The sequence below is a fragment of the Motacilla alba genome, chromosome 1 (assembly GCF_015832195.1).
Source record: "Motacilla alba alba isolate MOTALB_02 chromosome 1, Motacilla_alba_V1.0_pri, whole genome shotgun sequence".
Classification (NCBI taxonomy): domain Eukaryota; kingdom Metazoa; phylum Chordata; class Aves; order Passeriformes; family Motacillidae; genus Motacilla; species Motacilla alba.
Window position 1 is genome coordinate 86,200,155 of NC_052016.1, and position 16,026 is coordinate 86,216,180.

Consider the following 16,026-nt stretch of genomic DNA (forward strand, 5'->3'; position numbering starts at 1 on the left):
TTTTGCCTGTTCAGGTGTTGGGAAATATTAAACGTATTAGAATACAAATTAAAAAACATACATTAGCTTTTAAATGAGTTTTACTGCACTTCTGCACCAGATAGACCACAAGGACTCTCTGCACTGGAAAAAGAAAAAAACTGCTGGCTGGCATGGTTGATGGCCATAGAAGAGAAAGGCTGTTTTTAGACATGATATAATCATTTGTTTTTATGGGTAGCTGTAGGCAGGTTGATTTCCATTTCTTTTCCTTCCCATCTTTTCCTATTTATTCTTAGGTTCTACTGTTGCTTTATGGCTCTCAGGTTGCCTTCATAATAGTACTAAAGAATAACTAAGTGATGATACTTTTCAAGAAAATAACTCCCACTGTAATAATAACCAAATCAAATCTAATTCCTATATAGGTTCAGTACCTAGAGGATTTTTTCTTCCTTTCTGGTTTATGAAATGGAGATCAAGTCTGGAAAATGTCATATATCTGGCTTTTTGCTAAATATGCCAGAATTTTTACTCTTAGTATAATCTGAATTACAATAAAACCCCTCCAATAGTGATTTAATGTCATCACATTTGAGCCATTTTTTCTACACCAACAGTTGCATTTTTGAAGAAACATAGGCCAAAGTGTAGCAACTCACCAGACTCGTGGCACCCAAAATCCAGGCTTTTTCTCTCCAGGTCTTAACTTTAAATTGAGATTTTTGGAAACACTTACATTTATTCTGAAGATGCCATGACAATCCTCCTATAGTGAAATAAACCACAGCCCAAGATTAAACAAAAGCCTGTGAGAGATGCCAACATGCCAGCATAAACAGCACATTTGCCATGATGGGAAAGCAATATACACAGAAATAAAGGGATATTTATAAGTCCGTGATTAATAGTCAAGGATCTTTATCCAAATGAAAAAATGCATCTTAGTAAGTGTTCCATATACCCTTTTCCTTCAGGACTGACAGTGCTTTTCAATTTGCAAGATTACATAGCCTTTTACCTCTTTCCTAAAGACCACTGCTCTCTTTGGGTCATGATGATATTTCTCCAAATGGAGTAAGAAGCACAGATAACTTTCTCCATTGAAACCCACTGGCATCCCCATTGATTTGGACCTCTAGCACTCTAACCTGGTTTTCAGTTGTGGACCTAGGAATGTGGACCTAGTTATTTTCCATGATTAATTCCATGTGCCACCCAGTCCTTTGCAGGTAACATGACATTCGACAACTTTTCTTAAGACTGTCCCCAATATCTGGACCTGCTTTAGTTATTATATGGAAACCCATCTTTACCCTCATTTGCTGGCCTCTTAACCACCTTTCCCTCCATCATCCTGCTTCTGAACAAGAAAGAGACCAAGACCTCTGTTGCTCATATAATAGCTCTGATTGCCCCTCTTGCTTTCCTCAGCAGGCAAAGATGGCACAACATACCATTATTTCGAAGCAGAAAAGCAGTTCTTACCCTAGAGATGATGTGAGGGTCATTGCATTTAGCCAGTTTTCCAGCAAACAGCTGCACTCCAAAGCTTGCGAAAACAAGCATTAACGTCAGCAAAAGAATAGAAACCTGTGAAGATGAAGTTGGACTTGTTAAGCTCTTTTTCTGCAGGCTTGAAAAAGAGGGTCAGCTCCCTTGGTGAACTGCAGGGAGGATCGTTTTGTGGTATAAACCTGGAGATATGGCTTTGGTGACAGACATGTTTCTTTAGGTTCTGGTCCAGTAACCAGGTGCTGTGTTATATTAGTCTTATTTTTAACATGCAGATAAGGATAAAAGCTTTCTTGCGCTCAGTGTACCACCTTGCTGAATTCTGTATGCATAAGAACTGCCACTCACTTTAAAGGAACTGTTTGAGTACTTGCATATGTGCTGCTTCTGTTTTGCTGATTCAGGCTAATTAATGTGATTAAGCCATTGGAAGATATTTGATTCCAGGATAGCTCCAATAAAGATAAGCATGAGCAAATTAAGATGTAAATATCTTTAATAGACTACAGTATTTATGAAATGCCAACTAGCTTTATACTTTTAGTCCTTGCTCTATTACTGTCTGCAAATATTTTGTAGCTTAGTGTTTTATAACAACGTGACCTAATAAAGCCTTCTGTTAAGGAATAAGATGACTGTTGCTTAGACTAACCAATACCACATAGAGTCCCAAGACAATAGATTATGTCTGATCAAGCAATCACAGACTCCACTGCTGTTCTGATTACTATAAGCATGGTCATGATCATAACAATAACAACAACAATGACATAAGAATGAGATCCAGATCTGTGATGGACAGCTGTATTGTTTTTGGCTGCCTCTCAAAAAGCTTGAAGGTAGAGACCTGCAGCTCACAAACCAGGTTTATTTTTGCTCTTGTAGAGTTTCCATACACTACTTTTCATATTACTTGACCACCCAGAACTGTGAAAAATGGGTAGGTTTTTTTTTTTTCAGTAGTCTTCCTATGTAATTATGACTAAAAGTATGATAAACAAATAATATAGTTTCTAAAAGAATTATTATAACAGCTTTACTCAGTATTAGCCTGTTGTGTGGTCATCTGCAGTGATTCCACAATGAAAAGTAAACAGACAACAATGGTGAAACGAATAGAAAACATGAGTTTTATATCAAAATGTAATCTTACTCCTTCATATATTTTCACAAGAAAAAAAAACCAAAACTGGCACATACCAAAAAAATTTCCTTGAAGCCACTAAACAGCTCTCTCACCACCTTTCTCATCTGAGGGACCAGTTTGAAAATTCGAAGAGGTCGGAGGCAGCGGAGCACCATCAAGAGCTGAGCACCAGATTTGGCAGGGACGTTCTGAGGCATCCAGCACAGGAATATCAAACTCACCTGGAAGTGACAGGACAGGAAGAGGCAAAGTAAGGTCAGAGTTACAGTGTCTTGCCATAGACACAGCACAGAAGGTCAATGAACTTCTCTACCTTAAAATTAAAGGAAAGAATAAGGCAAAAGAGCATCTAATTTAGAAAAAGGGCTTAGACCTCTTATGTCCTGGCTTATTGTCCTAACTAATTGGCATCAGCTTGTCTTTGTCTTGCCCTTTGACTCAAAATCCATTTTATATGCCTAATTAGATGGAAGAGTTCCAAAAGGAGAAATCAATTTGGCTGACTCAAAACAGGGACACAAACTATATTCATGGAGCAGGCAGCATTATTTCTCTCCCTCCTTCTTATTTCAGAGATTCTACCCTGGAACTGAGAAATCCTCACCTGGGAAGTCTGTTAACAGTTTCCCTGACAGTTTTTCCTACCACTTTGTTACAGGTTTGTTTTGTCACCATGTGGTTTCATTACATGAATTGTTTGTGGAAGTGTTTTCAAACAGCATAGCTGTGTTGTGTAACCTGAACAATCTCTGACAAATGGTTATTGATTTAACGTCTCTTAAGTGCTTCTTTTTTTTTTTTAAAGTCAGTGTTATCATAAGGGGACAGAGGTGAGAGTATTACAAAGAAGTAAGTGCACAAAAACTGGAGGATCAAGACAATATCAACAATTATTTAAGACTTGATATACTTTGTTAAAAAGAAAGTGATAAAAGGCAGCCACCCCACCAAAACAAACAGATTTAACAGTCCTTCTGACTTTCTTCCAAAGTCTTTTAGGATCACTGCAGTCATATTTGGAATATCCAAACTACACCACCGAAATTTTTCCTTCAGACAAGCAGAGGGATTCATAGAGATTTTAAGAAACTAAAGCACACAGGAATTATGCATACTACTGTAGGAGTTTCGTACAAGTATGCATATTTTTATTTCTGCTAACAACAGAATCTTTGATACAAATTGATCATGACAAATTTTATGCAGAACATCTGCCTGGTGGAGTAATCTCTGAAAGATTTAATTTAAATCCATCAGAGCCATTTTTCTCAGTAATTTCTTAAGTTAGAAAATATTTCATACTGTATTATACTGAGCACTGGTTTTGACACATTGTGTGGTGTTTACTGTCATATATGAAGAGAAAATGGACACTCTCCTCTCATATTTTAATGGAATGCAAGAGATTTCCCAGAAACTGTTGAGAGCTATTGAGAAATTTTTTTTCCTGAGAACACTACTGATAGGTATTGGAGATAGGTTTCTTTGCTTTCTTCTATAGCAACACCAGCAATAAAGATGTGCCCTCTGTCAAATGGTAAATAGTTATGAAACACCTTCAATAAAACAGGAATACTGTTGAGAGAGGAAGAAGCAATTAATATCTATGAAACAGGTAAAATTAAGATTCTCTTGCATAAAAAGAAATGAGCTCAGAGTTCTCAAGTTTACTCTGAAGGAAAATCAGATCTGATACTTAAAACATATCAACAAATAAAGAATTAAAAGGGGCCATACAATGACCCCACACTAAATTGCCAGGTCTTTGTCACATCTATGTATCATTACTGTTTGTATCAGTGTACAGAGACAAACTTCTTCACACTACTAAACATTTATATAACCAAATATATCAGAGTTAAGAATGCCACAAAAAACCTTCCACAAATATAAAAACTTACAAGATATATAAATATGTCCATAACTCCTCCAAAGTCCCTAATGACAGCTGTTGGTGTAAAGAACAAGCCATCTGCCATAATCTTCAGATTAAGCTCAATGCTCATGAATATTACAAAAACATATTCAGCAATCTGAAAACAAAAGCAGAGAACAACAATAATTTCGGAACAGGCAGTGGAGAAAAGCAAGGTGACTGTGGTTCAATAATTGTAAAATGATTCAGTGACAGTACCTGGAGTGTTGGAGCATGCATAACTCTTCTAAAAGGGGATTCAAACATCATGGAAATGCAGGAGCATATCGTAACAATGATCATGACCCAGTCCAGGTAAGTAACCAAACCCAGCAAGTCACTGTGAATGATACATAAAGAAATGCCATTAGAGAAATGCCCAGACCTCTGGGTGTTTGCTTTGTGCCTACACTACAGCTAGGTGCTTTCCTAAGAAAAATAAATTTATCTGAGAAGTGTCAATGATTTCAGTATTTCAGAATGTGTAGAAAACTAGAGAAGCTGCATGCAAGTGAAGAAGAAAAGTCTGATTAAAAATCATCTTCCTGTTCATCCTTCTCCCCAAACAACTCCATGGTAAGAAAAACCTTTTGGAAAAAAAAAAAAGTACACATGTGCATGCACATTTACACACATCCATGCATGTGTGCACAGCCACATTTATACTGCAGACTTATGAGACCAAGCAAAGTTACTTTTGCAGTGCTTACTAAAGCTGATGGTATTTGGTATTTTTCACAGCTCCAGTAACAGGATCTGTTTTAGAACTATAAAAAGAAGAAAAGATACAGTCATTTACATTTTATTTTAGTCAGCATTATAATTATACTATGCATCCATCAACTCCAAGTAATTTCTGTCCAAAATCAAGGCTCCATTTTATCCTGTCTGTATTTTAAATGTCTGTATAAGTTTCATTTAATTCTATGCAATTTCAGTCATATTATCAACACAGCTAGGATCACTTTAATTCATTGCATACCTGTAATTCCTCTAAGATTCTTTGAACTGACAGGTGGTTTTGGGTCTTGGTTTTGTAAACAAGGACTTAATCTTGTAATTTTCTTGTGAATAAGGGCGATAACCTGCCAGTGAATTTTAGGTACCAAAATGCTCTTTCCAATTACTTCAAAACTTCTTGGACCATGTCTGGATGAGGTACTGAGCAACCTGGCCTAGTGAAAGATGTCCAAGGCAGAGGGGCTGGAACTAGATGATCCTTAGGGTCCCTTGCAACTCAAAGTACTCTATGATTCTGTGATCATATGATACCCTCAGTTAACACACACACACACACATAACCCCTTCCACAAGCTCTACATCTTTTATTACTTTAATCTTTTTCTGATTAATATTTTTAGATTCTCTGTATCTGAAATTTCCCATGCAATTGCTGTGCTCCACCTGCCACATCCAAACAGCCATTAGGTAGTCAAAGAGTGAGAACCACTCTACAAGTAGTATGCACATATCTAGGTGACAGGAGTTAAGTTCCTGCTGCAGCAATTATTTATCAATTTCATACAAAGCAAAATGACGGCTGTGGGAGAAGCTACAAGAATACTTTCCAAGAAGCCTCCCCTGACTTGTTATAGGCACTTATCTTCCAACTCCCGCAGGAAATCATGCCAAGACAGGATCTGCACTGACATATCCTATATTTCATTGGAGGGCTCTAGCCATTGGGATGTGAAATTGCCATTACTTCCTCGCTGAGCTTAAAGTGAAAAATGGACTGAACGGACTTGAGGAATTACCACCAGAGAGATTTCATGGTTATGAATTACAGGAATGCACAAGACATCTAAGGGGAACGAGAAACATACTCCACAGACCAGGGTCATCCACTCACACCAGTAAGCACACAGAACATACTGGATTAGGTGCCCTCCCACTGACTTTTGCCACTGACTTTTGCTTCTTAAACTCTTTCCTCTCCCTACATTGTACGTAGCAGCATTCCTCAGCCTTTTTTATTAGAAGAAAATATAGATCCTATCAGTTTGAAAAAGATATCTAGAATAACTTACTTGATAAGCTAGATGGGACAACGAATAAAGCAGGGAGGATTTAAGTAAATGAAATAAAGAAGACTGTTTAAGAAAATCAGTCTATTCTTATAATTGCAAACATTTTATTTAAACTGTTTTAATATAAATATCCTGTTACCATTGGTCATTTAGCAATGCTAGGAGGCACTGACAAGTACTTGCTAAGTGGATTTGATTGACTGTTTCTGTGTTTTGTTTTTCTATTTTAATTTGCAACTGCTTCATGGACCAGTGCACCAGGGCAGGATCGAGTTAGCAGTTGCATAGAAAAGTGGGGATGTAGCTCAAGGACATGTCTCTACAAAGGTAGCGGAAACCTAAATATAGGTATGGTTAAAACTGAGTATCAAACCATCCTGTCATGCTAACTAGAAGTAATTTGTTGAAGGGCACAGAGAAAATCAATGGTAAAGCAGCTGCTGAAACCAGTCCTTCTAAGTGCCAAGCTCATGGCCTTGAGATATCTTCTGTTTTACACTGCTCTGTGCAAGGTGACATGCATTAACCCTTTAAAATCCTGGTGCCAGCAAGAGACAGAGGTTTAAAAAAAGATTTGTGAGATGATTTATAGAAAGCTGCTTGTACATGCATTTCTATCTACCACACTCACATATACCTACAGCTTAGTTGCTGAGTCTCCCCGGTTTTCATTTGGTTTCAGCTTTTCTCCCTTTATTCTCCCACAGCTGAAAACCCCCCCACCCCATTCTGAGCTCCTTTTTATGGGCTACAGAGTATTTGGGTAAGCAGAGGTGCAATTCATTTCTCGTCACCTTTTTCTGCTCTATGAGTAATTGTTGGTGTAAGGCAAGGTAATCTCTTGCCTTATGAGGAGGAACAAGAAGGGAATAGCAAGCTGATTCCCAAATGTCTACAGGCAGGAAACATTAGCCTTTCCTTTCAGCTTATGCCTGCAGTTTCCTCACAGCCTTGTCCATCTCAGCATCACAGACTGCTCAAACACTTCTGCCCTAACAGAGCAGTTTATTGCTTCCTTTCCTCCAGCAGCAAGACTACACCACAGACAACTGGCTGCCAGCTTGTGTGGTGACCACACTATATGCAGTTTTCTTGTAAAAGCAAAGTTAGAGCTTGTCTGAGGACATGGAAGTAAGCACCTGTGGAAGCAACGTTGCTATGCAATGAACTTACGCATTAAAGCGAGCCCGTACCACCACTCGGCAGAAGTTCCTGAATCTGTGCTCACGGCCAACTATGAAAAGGGGTTTATCGAAATATGGGTGATTCTCTCGCAGCTCCTCCTCCTGGACTTTCCTTTTGAAAAAAATGTAAATTATTAAGTGTTACACATTATCCCTGGCAAAAATATCCCTTACACTTTGTTCTTTTTTTCATGTTGACTCTTAATACTTTTAACTTCATATAGAGAATAGTTAATACAGAAAATATACACTCAGACTTCTGATTTTTAAATACCTTTTCATTTCAGCTTGTTCCTTTTTTTCTTGGATCATCTTTATCTCACTGTCTTCTCTCTGTGCATTTCTGTATCTCACTGTGTTGGAGTGCTGGAAGCAAAATGATTCCTTTTAATCGATGTCTAAGGGTTGTTATTTTTTAATGTTTCAGATGAAAGCAAGATATGGTATTTTACATAGAAATATTCAAATGAAAGATCTTTATTTTCAAATGTACTACACATCAACTCAGTCAAGCATATTGCACAGTGTTTTCTATCTACAGCACAAGGCTCCTTATTTTCATCAAGGTTAATTTCAGTTCTAATTTCATGCTTGAGGCTCCATCCAATCTAACTTTTAACTTTAAAAACGGAGGTCCTGTAAGACCAGCCAACCTCTCTGAAATGAAATGAATACAATCAAAGTTCCTAACGGCAAAAAAAGGCTTTAGACACCCTTTCAGCTTCTCAAGCCTGCTGCATGGCTGCCAGGCTGTGAGGCATGCAGATCATACAGGCAGTGACTGCTGAGTGCAGGGATGACGGAAAGGGGGAAAGGGAGGGAGGGAGGGAGGGAGGGAGGGAGGGAGGGAAGGAGGGAGGCAGGATTCTGTCTGAGCTCATGCAGTGGAGGGAACAATCAGCATTACTCTTCTGAGTTATGTGAAGCTTTGAAGCACTCCTGGTGGGGTGATGTTGGGGGCTATCCTTACTGCTAGCTACAAGCAAAGCCACATCTGCTTTAGTTACCTTTAAAGCCTCAGATAGTTTGGAAATGGGGTGACTAATACTTTATCTTGAAATTTCATTGCCACAAAATATCATATGAATTTGCAGAAATGAAAACGCACTAAACTGCATGAAATTACACCACAGTGAAATCCATGATTACTATTCTCCCTTTAAGTCTTTGTCCCTTTGTCTGACAGTTCTGCTGCTTGGAAAATATTGCTAAACTTCCATCAGAAATTTTGAAGTGATGTTTTCCCAGTCTGAGAGATTTGTATAATTCCAGAGTAACGCTTTTTAAGGTGTCCTGGGTAGCAATTGTTGTGGTCCTAATGCAGTGTCTACAGAGTCAGTGAATCTATCTCAGCAAGTGCTCCAAAACCATAAGTCTATCAGTGAAATAACCATGTCAATTATTTTGAGGATAATTCTAATGCACTTACAGCATTTGTCTTATGACTTCCTTTCAAGACAAATTGCAAGTTTATAAATAGAATTAGTCTTACACAAGCATTTACTTGATAGCATATATTCTAATTTCTTATGTTCTCAAACTGAAGCCAGCATTTCTATAAGGACTTACATCTTGAGTCAATGTTTCAAGAGATTTTCCTCTGCTGATTCGCTGGCTGTTCGAACCATGTCTCAGTGACCTGAAAAAATCATAATCAATTTAACAATACATCTCAAGATGAAATTTTGACCTTTATAAGATGACCATTATAAAGCACTTTTCTCCAGCCACCCAATATCTCGAATTCTTATCATTTTTCTCTTGCTAACATCAGAAGCTTATATGCTCTTCAATTGTTTTCAATCTGGTCTAACATAAGCCAATTTCTGTCACTCTGATCTTTAAATTGATAGCTTTTTAGTTGGCAAAGGAAATGACATTTGAAATAAAAAGGCATTTTTTCCATTTATACAGTACAATGAATTTCATTATGGTTACAATGAAGAATGTAGAATTCAGTTCTTTGTACAAGTAAGTAGTTATGGCTTTTCACATGTTAGGGATTGCTCAAATTTAACTCCCTTTGCCACCTTTATTTTAAGAATATTTTAAAACCATCCTTTTTGTCCATTTTTACCTGCGTTCTTGTCGTATGTGATGCTGGACACTAAGTATTGACCTTTCCTTTGCTGGCTGGCCCTCAAATGATCCGCTCAGCATGCGTTGTCTAGTGCAGGCCCTATGAAGAAATGTAAAGGTGATGACACAGGGTTTTCAGTATAAATGATGATTTCAGAGGTAGCACATTCAGAGAAATCAGCTTGGCTTTGTGGGGAGCAAGTACTTCAAGAACAACAGAGAATAACAATACAAGAGCAATGGTCTTTCCATGAAAATGTTTCCCAAGCAATGGACCCCCACTCTGCAACACAACCAGTCATCTGATGAACCTTCTCCATGCCTTAGCAAGGACCATCTATGACTTTTTGTCAGTTTTCTGTAAAATTTTTGGTGCCTCAAGACTTCACTAAGAGTAAAAGGCATCAAGCAATGCGCTCACCATCAGTAAAACCAGTTTCTCAGCAATTAAGAAGGCAATAGAAAAGTACAACAGCAATTTTAGTCCATTTTAGGGCTATACATACATACTTAGGACCTAGAACATAACTTGGAGAGTTCAAAATAACTGGAAACATATCTAGTATGAAATGAAAAACTACATATTGCTGATATTCTGTAATATTAAATGTCAGCTCTCTGGGAATGCAGTCAACTTGCAGCATTTTGTTGTGTGGGTTTTCTCACTTGTTTGCTCATGGTTAATTTTGGCAAACACATTTTAAACATTTTGGCAGAAATTAGTATCTGTTGGTCAGTAAGTGTGCCACAGCCAAACTGAGCATGCATATCTTTATCTTGATGGCTACAGTGAAATTGATTTGCTTATGGAAGAGAGAAGTTTCCACTAAAAGAGCTCAGACAGATCCCTCTGATGGCTGAGAAATGGAATTTCAACATTGGAAACAAGTTTTAACTTTCCAGAGTGGTTCAATTTAAAGTTTACAGTATAAACTCCTTATTGCTCCTTTTGTGTTATGAGATCATTTAGAAAAACACAAGACTCAGCTAGTAATATTCTATACTTTTTATTGAACTGAATCCTCATCTTTTTGGAAAATATGAAAAAATGATACACCCTTTGTGTAACCACTCTATCTGCCAGGCTGTAAGGCTTAGATGAATGCCTTGACAGCATGGGATGATCGTGCTTGATGGCAAAAGGCGTCCATGGCATGTTCTTTCCCCACTGTAGCTTTGTTTGTCACTCTTCTCCACTTTTTCTCCTTCTTTTGGATTTAAACACATAAATTATACAAGTAGGAATCCCAAGTGATATCTGTAACAAAAATGAGAACCTCAGAATGCTTGTCAGTGTCACCACTGCCAATCAGATTAGCATGCTAGAAAAATACATTGTGCTACACTTGTTATAGAAAGCATCAGGTTACACTACACTGAACTAAAGCATCATGACATATAAGAAAATTACTGCATGTCTTATAAAACATAGCTCATCTTAGACAAATCATGAACATTTTAATACCAAAGGATTTAAAGCATTATGTTGTGGAGGATGATACCACATAACTGTCAGAAAACAACCGAGATACTTGAATACCTTTGCAATTTTTGATTGAATAAAAGGAAAAAAAAAGAATTATTTCCTAAAAATACATCCTATCTCACTCCATTAAAATGACAATCCAGTTCTTCCCAGCAGAGACAATGAAAATTCTGGGGTCTGAGTTCTGTTCTCTTGGTGTGACAAAGAGGCTAACTTATCGTTTTTTTCCCTTGTAGATAGAAATTATTATGCTCTGCTTGTAATAGTTAAAAATTATTTTCTTGACATCAATACATAACTTGTACATCAACTTCTCATGCTCTTTTACGTAGCAAATTGAATTCCAAGTTATATAAACACTTAGTATAATAAAAGACAGCTTTAAATGCTCAAGAAATAAATTTTTTACCTGAATAATGAACAAAATGGCTTATTTGATTGTTGATAATATTGTGAAGTAGACATAGCCATATACTATGGACATACTATGGCAGAATGGGCATGCATAAAAAGTAACACCTGCAGAAAGACTTAGGATTGTTTATGATCTCTAAGTTAGATTCCTAAATCAGTATTTAGCCTTTACATCCATTGCCTCATTTATATTATCTCTGGAAGCCCTGCAGCTCTTGGGAAGTCAACAGAGAAATAATGAAATACCAGTTGTTTAGCAGAGAGATCAGAATTTTTTATCAAGTAATTGCAAAGAAACATTTATGGACTTCCAGAGAAGAAGATCTGCTGAAAATTCCTTGTCTACTTTTGACAGCCTCCCTCCTGACATTCTCCACTTTATGGGAATTACTGACTTGGGAATTATTCTTCCTTGTATGAACTCTTAGTAAGAGCCATGCTTAGTTACCCTTTTGACTCAGAATCTGGATATTTTTCAGCTGCTTAGACATTGAGAGTTGCAGATCTTTGGGGACTTCTGAAAAACATGGCAGGTGCCATGAATTTTTCAGAATTGCAGAGTTCCCAGTTTTAAAGTTTGCAACAGGGCTTGTGCTCTTGCTGTAGACACGTACACACACATGCTCCCTCTGAGTGCCTGCCTGTGAGCCACATTTCCAGGCTTTTAGCCAACTCATAGCCAATGGAGATGTAGGGCCCATTGGCTGTACACAGGTGGCCAGCACCACCTGCCATGCCTTGGAGTATTTTGCTTTGCTTCCAGCTGCGGCTCCAGCAGGGTACAATACCTCTAAAAATTGCTTTATTACCTGCCATCTTCCAGAGGATGTTTTGGACATCCTCTGGCATCTCACACATTACTGTATGTCCACATGCGAACAACTTCATTGAATGTTCGGTGAATTAATTTAATTAATGATGTTTGGAAGGTATTAAAGTAACCATAAAGTGGGCATCTAAAGACAAAGCAGCCACCTAAAGATCTCACTGGGTTCCGTTACCTTTATTGATTAGACCTTTGTCAACTAGATGGTAGAGTTTATCCCTTAGCTCACAGGCAGACTTGGCTACCTGTGGAGTTGAATCCCACACCAGGCCCAATCAATACGCCACAGTGTTAAAAATTTGGTCCTGTGTGGTTTGAAAATTGGAGTTTTAAAAAAAACCACTTTTCTTGCCTTGATACATTTTTATGCAACTGTGGCTGGTCAGAATCTTTTGACCTTCAAGCAACAGAGGCAAATTACCCTTTTTAGCTAAAATTGCCCTTTTCATCTTCTTATACCACCTCTCTGGAATATTAGATAGGTTTATTTTCATTTGTGGAGGAATAAGGAAGGTATGGAACAAAGGAAAAGAGACAAGAAATATCTCAAGCTTCTGGACTTTGTACTCACTTTGCATAACTCTGAACACAGTTCAGCAGCTGCAAACCACATGCTCCAAATTTGCCTTGAAAAGTGCAACTGTAATAAAATACTCTGAAGAGAAAACACAATTTCTTAGGTAACTAGAAAGCCAGGTGAAGATCACACAGAACAAGACAATACTGGGATACCACATAGTTTGTACCACCTGGTTTGTATTACCTGCAACCAATTAGAAGGTCCACATTTTTGAAGTCCTTCAAACTATTTCATGCTTTGGAATTCCTGAAAAATAAGTTGCGAATAGAGTGTTCAAGTAACATTCTTTGACCAAATGTAAAATGTTAGAGGTTTTGATCAAGAATTCAAAATACTATACCTTTCATGAATATTCTGAGGTCTCTTGAAGAGGGTAAGCATGTGGCTCACGCTTGGATTTTTTAGTTAGGCATCCTTTCCGCAACAAGTGTTCACTCATCTTGCATTCCAGTATAGCACTGCTTTGGGTTTTTCTCTGTATTTTAATGTGTGAGTATTTATGTAGTAATAGTAGCAACTGCATATATTACTATTTACTTTTGTTGTTCTCCCTGAAACATGCTCACACTGAAGCCTTTAGTAGCGTAGGGCACTTCAGTGCAGTTATCAGCACCATTCAGCATTGTTTTCAGTCTCTAGGACTCTCTATCCTTACTAAATCATTCTATGCTCTCATTACAATTCCATAGAACTTGGAATATATGGTTAAATGTGACAGACTAAAATTTATGGGGAATCCACCTGAGAGGTGCGGTAGTGTTTCTTCTTTTCATTTACAAATTTAATTTAATAAGGCACTTTTTGAATAGCAAGCACAATGCACATTATTATGACATTTATTCTACTGTTCTTTGTGGGAAAAATATACTATTTTTTAAAGAAATCTGAATCTGGCTGGTGGAAAAAAAAATGGATTATTAATGCAACTTGGATAAGTCAGGGTTTTTTTTATTTTCCATTTTTTTTCTTGTTTCCTTCCTTATGTGTCCAAATCAAAAAATCATATAGTCACTTATTTTCTTTAGTGACCACTCAGGCAGTTGAGATATATAGTAAGAGACTTTTTTTCCTTTAACAATTTTTATAGTGATTATCATTCTTGCCTTGCTGTTTCAGCTTCTCTTCTCACAGATGTTTATATAATAACAATTTTTAATGCACTGTAGAAGAATCAATAAAAGCAATGCAGAAGAAGAAACCTCAAGTGGCTATCCAGTCTACCACCTCTCTCAAAATAGGATCAATTCCATACCTGCAGTGTTGGAGACTCCATGGACAAATAACTCAGCTTCACAACTGTGTTTTGCAGTAATCCATAATATGGTGTTCATTTGGCACAATCCCCATGAAACAGAGTAACTTCTTTCCAATGGATATGTGTATTCCAGTATTTATTTTTTGTTTATCTTTCCATCAGGCAGGTGAAATCCAGTGATGTTGTACACTTGTAGAAATTTAGGAAGGTGATGACTAAGTCTGGATGTTGCACGGGATGAAAATCATCAATGGAACTTACCTGGAACATTTTATCTGAGAAATACATGGGGTCCTCAAAGTTATCATACTCTCAAAGCTATCATATCCTCAAAGAAATAATACTCTTAAGAGAGAAAGCATAAAATATCTGCCAATATTTGTTTTGTCCATAACTTGTCTTTTCTGCCAAGAAATTTGTTGTGAGTCAGAACTAACTAATACAAGTCAGTTATTTAACAAAGGCAAATTTCTAATAAAGGATACCAAAGATATATCTTCTAGGCTCATAGAATCATAGAATCATTTAGGTTGGACAAGATCTTTGCTCATTCTCTCTATTAGTGTTCAGGGAGATTTTATTTAGAGATAAAATGTATAGCTGTCCTAGAAATCACTCTATTTTGCAGAAATACTTGTATGAACAAAGTCTGAATTATCTTCTAGCATACTCACAAACTAGAATAGGATCCTTAATTCAAGCAATTCTTTCTCCCCTTTCTTCCTTCCCCACATGCACCCCCCGTCCCTCCACCCCAGCATTCTCAGTTAAAATAAAGATAAATGCACTTCTTTCAGTTAGTTGTTTATGAAATGGAATGTTCCACTTAAGTATGAATTACGTTACTCCCTCAAGACCAGAAAACACATCAGGCAAATCTTGTCTAGAACAGTGAAAATCCTATTGCACATACCTAGCATCAGTTTACAATTTGACAATAGCTTCAGCTGTAATGAAAAGCAAATAAAAAGCTGCCCATTTGGAAAAAAAAAAAAAAAAACAAACAAAAAAACCTTTTCCAAACTGTCACAATATATATTTTGTATATATGTTGTAGATTCTCCTTCCCTGGAGATATTCAAAAGGTGTCTGGATGTGGTTCTGAACAACTTGTTCTGGGTGGTCCTGCTTGAGCAGGAAGGCTGGACCAGACGACCTCCAGAGATCCCTTCCAGTCTCAAACATTCTCTGAGTCTGTGAAGCATGGTTTAATGCACACCAGAATCAGGTTTTGCACTATTGACAATTTGATTATGTTTTAGAATATGTGAGATTACTTTTAATTTGCTAATTTTCCCCATCATTCTGTGCTTTTACAACTTAGCACTGGAGAGAACAAACTGATTTATACACAACATTTTGACTGGACCTGCTCTACTCTCTCTACTTTAGAAAGCCAGTGGGACTAATAAAGGACTAGACCCCATTTTTAGATAACAATCGAGCAAGGAATGAGGGTCAGGACAACCACAGGCACAAAACTTGCTTTTAAGAGAAAAAGCAGTGCTTGCAGCAACACAGTGAGAGAAAAGTGTGAAGCACTGAAGATATGCAGGAGAAAGTAAATTTGCTAGAAGTGGTTATTGCTGCTGAGGGAAATGCACTGTAATTTTCAG

General features: G+C 37.4%; 1 protein-coding gene across 7 annotated transcripts in view; it reads right to left on the minus strand.

Moving 5' to 3' along the window:
* Positions 1-16,026, minus strand: part of NALCN (sodium leak channel, non-selective) — a 238,764-nt gene that overhangs the window by 24,868 nt on the left and 197,870 nt on the right. For 6 of the 7 annotated variants that reach the window (XM_038129675.1, XM_038129695.1, XM_038129666.1 and 3 more), the window contains 10 exons: positions 9,848-9,949; positions 9,340-9,409; positions 8,045-8,136; positions 7,760-7,882; positions 5,267-5,323; positions 4,776-4,896; positions 4,543-4,674; positions 2,695-2,862; positions 1,468-1,572; positions 642-748 (listed from right to left, as the gene is read on the minus strand). In XM_038129675.1, coding sequence (XP_037985603.1) covers positions 642-748; positions 1,468-1,572; positions 2,695-2,862; positions 4,543-4,674; positions 4,776-4,896; positions 5,267-5,323; positions 7,760-7,882; positions 8,045-8,136; positions 9,340-9,409; positions 9,848-9,949 — 1,077 coding nt within the window. The remainder of the gene's footprint in view (positions 1-641; positions 749-1,467; positions 1,573-2,694; positions 2,863-4,542; positions 4,675-4,775; positions 4,897-5,266; positions 5,324-7,759; positions 7,883-8,044; positions 8,137-9,339; positions 9,410-9,847; positions 9,950-16,026) is intronic. The other variant, XM_038129686.1, reaches the window with a different exon arrangement.